Source organism: Mesoplodon bidens (assembly GCF_964165515.1).
Source record: "Mesoplodon bidens genome assembly, chromosome: 6".
Taxonomy (NCBI): Eukaryota; Metazoa; Chordata; class Mammalia; order Artiodactyla; family Ziphiidae; genus Mesoplodon; species Mesoplodon bidens.
Genome location: NC_138162.1, coordinates 24,016,487 through 24,023,247, shown reverse-complemented (window position 1 = coordinate 24,023,247; position 6,761 = coordinate 24,016,487). Strand labels below are relative to the sequence as shown.

At 52.9% G+C, this 6,761-nt stretch overlaps 1 protein-coding gene across 1 annotated transcript; it reads right to left on the bottom strand.

Moving 5' to 3' along the window:
- Window positions 1-1,805: 1,805 nt before the first annotated feature.
- On the bottom strand, window positions 1,806-6,552 carry ALDH1B1 (aldehyde dehydrogenase 1 family member B1). The gene is made up of 2 exons (XM_081237487.1): window positions 6,496-6,552; window positions 1,806-4,198 (listed from the first exon to the last, which is right to left on the bottom strand). The coding sequence occupies exon 2, from the start codon at window positions 4,186-4,188 to the stop codon at window positions 2,635-2,637; it is 1,554 nt and encodes a 517-aa protein (XP_081093613.1). The 5' UTR covers window positions 4,189-4,198; window positions 6,496-6,552; the 3' UTR covers window positions 1,806-2,634.
- Between the last annotated feature and the right edge of the window lie 209 nt (window positions 6,553-6,761).

Below are 6,761 nucleotides of genomic sequence, written 5' to 3'. Positions count from 1 at the left end.
CACGCAGGCAGTGTCCACACTCAGTAATGATGCCCAGTTCAGCCTCCCTGCTCCCACTTCCCCACATTCAGAGCAATGGTGATGAGAACAGAGGGATTTTGGGGGCTGAGCTGATTGGGAATCTGACCTATTTGACTCCTCAGTCTCAGAATCTTAGGGACTGAAATGAGGGACCTAGAAGATTATCCTTTTCCAGTCCCACCCCATACTGGGACACCCTCTACAAAACTCCTCTTTGGTTTAGAATTTTTTTTTTTAATTTACTTATTTTTTACTTATTTACTTTTGTCTGTGTTGGGTCTTGGTTGCTTGCTGTGCACGGGCTTTCTCTAGTTGTGGCGAGTGGGGGCTACTCTTCATTGCGGTGCGCAGGCTCCTCATTGCAGTGGCTTCTCTTGTTGTGGAGCACAGGCTATAGGCACGTGGACTTCAGTAGTTGCGGCACGTGGGCTCAGTAGTTGTGGCTCGTGGGCTCAGTAGTTGTAGCACGTGGGCCCTAGAGCACAGGCTCAGTAGTTGCGGCACGCAGGCTCCGTAGTTGTGGCTCGTGGGCTCTAGAGCACAGGCTCACTAGTTGTGGCGCACGGGCTTTGTTGCTCCATGGCATGTGGGATCTTCCCAGACCAGGGCTTGAACCCATGTCCCTTGCATTGGCAGGCGGATTCTTAACCACCGCACCACCAGGGAAGTCCGGTTTAGAAGTACTGAGAAGCAAATGAGGAATGAATTTGTTAAAACATTGAGATGTTGCATGTTAATCATTAGAGGCCCCACTGACCCATCCACCCACTCACTCATTTCCCTACTTCACGAGAAACTTTCACCATGGTGGAAAGTGCCAATAGCCTCCAAGAAAAATAGGTAAAATGTGCACTTTGGGGGGCAGTCAGGGTCACCCCAGCCTTAGACAAATGGTGTAGAAAGGAGATCCTAGGAAGGAGAGATGAAGGGACCAAATAGCCCCTGAGTCCTCAAGAAGCAGTTTCAGGCCAACTCCAAGGTAAGATACTGAACAAAATCGTTTCAATGCCTAGGTGAGATAATGGGGTGTTAAAGAGATGACGGGGTGGGGGGGTGCCTTCACAAGGCTGAGTGGACCTAAAAGTATGGTGAGTCATGAGCAGCATGGTCTAGAAAGATGGAAGACAGGAGAGAGAGGATCAGCATTCTGTTTCTGAATCGGGGTCTGGCTGACTTGGTCTCACTCCCATCAGCTGGGGAATGGAGTTGTGAGACTAACAACAAACAAACTCAACTCTCAGGTTTGAAATTCCCCAAACCCTAGTGTGTCAGGATGGCTCTGATGCTGAGCTTGGCTTGAGGGCTGGTATGTACTGGTGAGGGTTGGAGGGACAATGCCAGCAGAAGCCTTGAAATGAGAGCTGAAATAAACTGGCTCTAGGCAGGACCCAGCACTTTTCTCTGGGGGTCTTAAAGTTGCACTTTGTCACTCAGGTGAGAGAAAACAAAATCAAAACTAGAAATATTATGGAGGGGACTTCTGACTATCGGGGTCCCTTCCATCCCCAAGACTCTGTAAAATGTTCAGCAGCAAAAGAATATTGATACAAAACTGATTTGCAAACAGAATGTATGAGTTTATTTTAATTTTTAACTGAAATTAATTCACATATCATAAAATTCACCCTTTTAAAGTATGTAATTCAGTGCGTTTTGGTATATTCACAAAGTTGTGCAACCATCAACACTAATTCCAGAACATTTCAAAACATCCCCAAAAGAAATCCTATAGCCATTAGCAGCTATTCCCCATTCCCTCCTCCCCCAGCCCCTGGCAACCACTAGTATACATTCTGTCTCTATGGACTTGCTTATTCTGGACATTTCATATAAATGGAATCATACAATATGTGGCCTTGTACGTCTGGTTTCTTTCACTTAGCATAATGGTTTCAAGGCTCACCCACGTTGTAGCATGTGTCAGTACTTCTCTCCTTTTTAAGGCCGAACAGTATAAGAAATATTCCATAGAAACATTTTGCTTATCCACTCATTAGTTGATGGACATTAGGGCTGTTTGAGCTTATTTTAAGTGAATGGTTATATAAATGCATTTTCTGTTTACCCCTTCCCTCAAGTTAAGGACAATCAGTAGCAAAATGAAGCAATGCAAGCAAGCAAACCAGTCAGCAACTGGTACTTAGAAAAAGAAAAGCAGCCTTGATTTTTCGGGTACATCACTGAAGAATGGGGCCAAGATTATGGGGTCTAGCTTAAAACTCCTAATGCCTTCCAATCCCATGTCTGAGATGAGCCTACCCACTAAGACATCAGTTAATCCACCGGGAAGTCCTTGGATGAGTAAGAAGAACTGAGAGCCATGGTCTGGATCAGTGTTTCTTAATCTGTCTTTCAGAAACTCCTAAGGTTTCATGGAAGTAACACAGGGCCAGCAAGGGGGCTGGAGTGCAGGTGGACAGGGCTCTGAGCCCAGCCCCCATCCCTGCTTTAACTAGAGCAGCTCTCATTTTAATTGCTTTATTTGTTGAGGTTCCCTCTAAGTGTTCATCTGGAACAAATAAAGGGGGTCCATGGCTAAAAAACTGTTTGGCAACCACTGGTAGGTGGTTGTGGCATCCTTGGACTAGAGTTGGCGCTCCCTGGCAGCCGTTCTTACGAGTTCTTCTGAGGAACCTTGATGGTGACTGTCTTCACCTCTGTGTAGGCCTTAAGCCCATCCTCCCCCAGCTCCCTCCCATTGCCAGATTCCTTAAAGCCTCCAAATGGAGTGTGGCAGGTGACAATGTTGTAGGTGTTTACCCACACCGTCCCAGCTTGGAGTGCCTGTGTGAAGTACATGGCTTTGTCCAGGTCCTGGGTGAACACAGCAGCAGCCAAGCCATACCTGGTGTTGTTGGCCCTCTCAATCACCTCCTCCATCTTCCTGAACTTGAAGAGAGGCTGCACAGGCCCGAAGATCTCCTCCTTGGCAATCCTCATGTCATCCTGCACACCACCAAAGACCGTGGGCTTGATGAAGAAGCCTCGCTCTCCAAAACGCTCCCCACCGCAAAGAAGTTTTGCCCCCTCCTTCTGGCCAAGCTGGATGTAGCCCAGGATTCGTTCAAACTGTTCCTTGTCCACCTGGGGCCCCTGCTGGGTGTCCAGCTCAAAGGGGTTCCCAACTTTCCTCTGCTTAGCTTTTTCCACAGTTCTCTCGAGAAACTCATCATAGATGGATTCTTCAACGAAGGTCCGGGAACCGGCACAGCAGCACTGACCCATGTTGAAGAACAGGGCTTCATGGCACTGTTCCACGGCATGGTCCATGTCGGCATCGGCCAACACAATGCTCGGGCTCTTCCCACCCAGCTCCAGGGTGACTCTCTTGAGGTTGGAATCGCCGGCCGCCTTCTGGATCAGGTGGCCCACCTCGGTGGAGCCAGTGAAGGCAACTTTGTCGATATCCATGTGATGGGCAATGGCCGCTCCTGCTGTTGGGCCATAGCCTGTGATGATGTTTACCACCCCAGGGGGAAAGCCCGCCTCTTTGACGAGGGAGGCGAAGTACAGGGCAGAAAGGGGGGTCTGCTCTGCCACCTTCATGACCACAGTGTTGCCTGTGGCAAGTGCCGGGGCCAGCTTCCAGCCCTGCATGACCAAGGGGAAGTTCCACGGGATTATCTGGCCACAGACGCCAACAGGCTCGTGCCGGGTGAAGCAGAAATGCTCGCCATCCATGGGGATGGTCTTGCCATGCCACTTGTCAGCCCAGCCAGCAAAGTACCGGTATACCTTGATGACCTCATCCAGGTCCAAGACATAAGACTCCTGGAAAGGCTTCCCATTGTCTAGGGTCTCCAGTGAGGCCAAGTAGACACGATCCCGCTCCACTAGGTCAGCCAGGCGGTTCAGCAGCCGGCCCCGCTCTGAGGCATCCATCCGGCGCCATGGAGACCCCAACTGGAAGGCCTCCCGGGCTGCTTTCACAGCCCGATCCACGTCAGCCCAGTCCCCTTCAGCCACGTGGCTGATGACCTTCCCCGTGGCAGGGTTGACTGTCGGGAAGGTCTTCTTGCTGACCGCATCTTGCCACTCATTGTTGATGAACAGCTGGTTGTAGCGGATGTCTGGGTTCAGGATGGGGCTGGGGAGGGCTGCTGCTGAGGAGTACAGGGTGGCCAGATGGCGCAGGCAAAAGAGCCGGGGCACCAGGAAGCGCAGCATGCTGAGTACTCTGGAGAGGGACAGGAGCCAGGGTGAACACGGAGAGGGAAGCAGGGGTCCCCCAAAGGCCCATCAGCTCGGATGTTCCAAGATTCTAGCATAAAGGGGTGTCACCTCTGAAAACATGGATCATGAGGGCTACAGAGCCCTGAAGAACTCTCTGGTTCAATTCTGTCATGTCCAATCTAGCCTCTTGCTCACTCCTTCACCTCTTCTGGGTCTTCGCTCAAATGTCACCTTCTTAGTAAGGCCTTCCCTGAGCACCCTTTATAAAACTGCAACTTTCCTCAGCCCCAGGACTCTCTCTCCCCCATACTGTGCTCTATGTTCCCCCATCTGACATACCAAATAGTATATGTACATGCTTATATGTTTATTGTCTGCCTCTCCCCAACAAAATGGGCTCCATGAGGGCAGGGACATTTTTTCCCTGTTTCATTCATTGCTATGTCCCTGATACCTAGAATTACGCTGGCTACAGAGTAGCTACTCAGTGGGTAGTTATTAAATGACAGGCAGAGGAAACATCAAAATATCCACAAAGGCTGTTTACTAAGGCTGTTTAACTGACCTACAGGTAGAGTAAAAACCCAAGGGACTCAGAGCCAGAGTTGTTGAATGCTGAATGGGGTCGTGCGTATGAACAGCTTGGCACGCCCACCCAGGTCATTGGAGCTGGTGGCACCCTCAGAAACCAGCCCAGCCCAGCCCAGTCCCCCGGGGACCGGGACCGGCTTCAGCTTTCCCAGGAGTGCAGTGAGTCCGGCAGCTGGAAAGAAGGATCTGTTTACTCTTGCTTACAACTCTGAAAACAGTGTAGACTTTATTAAAACAACTATAACATTTAAACAGTCTATATAATTTATTCAATGTAATTTAAATGGTATATAAATTTCCTAGATTCATTAAAGCAGTTACTCTCCAGCTAGGACATCAATCCCTCCATACCTGCTGTCTCCCTTTTTTTTGTTTTTTGTTTTTTTGTTTGTTTTTTTGCTGTATGCGGGCCTCTTACTGTTGTGGCCTCTCCCGTTGCGGAGCACAGGCCCCGGACGCGCAGGCTCAGCGGCCATGGCTCACGGGCCCTGCCGCTCCGCGGCATGTGGGATCTTCCCGGACCGGGGCACGAACCCGTGCCCCCTGCATCGGCAGGCAGACTCTCAACCACTGAGCCACCAGGGAAGCCCCTTGCTATCTCTCTTGAGCCTTACCCCCCCAGCCCCCAAAAGGAATTGCACCTGCCCTACCCCAGCACACACACCCTCTGCCACTGGGGAGGGAGAGGAGCAGAGAACTCATCCAGGAAAACAAGACCCCGGCCAGGTCCCTGGCCCTACGCAAATCAGTCCTGCCCAGGAAGCCATCCCTTGGGAAGAAGCTGAGCCAGCAGAACTGTCAGGGGTGCACACAGGTCCACTCTGCTCAGGACTCTGCCCCATGCTGGGACAGAAGCAGACTTGGGTCCAACAGGCCTGGGTCTGAGGAAGGAGGGGTCCCAGGGGAGGTCAGGATAAGGGGGATGCGGGGTCACTAATCCATGGGGTGGTGGTACAAGGGTTCAACAGGCAGGAGGGGTGGTCACAGACCAAGGCTGGCAAGCCTGCTTTCATGCCCAGCCAAGGCTGTTTCTACTCTAGGGGCCTACGAGGGGTGTGCATTGGGCCTCCACCTGCATATGGGAAGAGGACTGCTCAAAGCACTCCATGCTTTGCAGTTCCTAGGCCACCTTCTCAGTAGTTAACTCACCGAGGCTTCCAGCAGCCCTGATGACCCTCATTGTGGAAGAAAGCTGGGGATCAGAGAGGTTCTGGGACTCACTGAGGACACACAGCAATTAAGAATAGGAGCCTCAGGCTGGATTCCCACAGCCCTAGCTTTGTGCTTCTTCCGTACTACGGACAATTTCTTACAGTTCCCACTATTAGCGCCCAATGTGCCAAGGACCGGACCTTCTGGGTCATCGAGGACCGGGTGGCTCCCACCTCACCCTTTCTGCGGGGAGGAAGTGCGTGTCCTGGCCTCTCGGCTACCAGTCAGGAGCCCAGTAGGCCCGGTGGGCGGGAGCGATGAGGCCGAGCTAACCGGGAAGCTTTCGAGGGTGCGAGCCCACGGGGCGATAAGGCGCCACCCCGGGACCCGGGTGCGGAAGGAGGGGTGGGAAGCATGAAGAGGTTCCTACAGTGCACGCCTCCGGGGCAGAAAGGCCGGCCCCCATGTGGGGAAGCCGAGACCCAGAGAGGAAGCCTCCACTGCAGGAAGGGGAGCTGCGGCCTGCCCGGGGGGCCGAGTGGGAAGGGCGCCAGTTACCTGCAGCAGGCTGGCGCTCGCACTCGGTTGCAGCTTCGGATTCTCACAGGTCTAGCCTGGCCTCTGGCTGGGCGCTCGCCGCAGGCCCCGCCTCCGCGCAGTGGCGGGGCTCAGTCACCAATGAGGCTCCGCCTGCGCCTGGGGCGCCGCCGACTTCCCGCCCCGCGGCTAAGGCAGCTCCTCCCTCCGGGCGCAGGCGTGTTGGGGCTGCTGGGACTGGGGTGATGGGACTGGGGGCGGGGAGCGGGCGGGGAGCGCCCCACCTT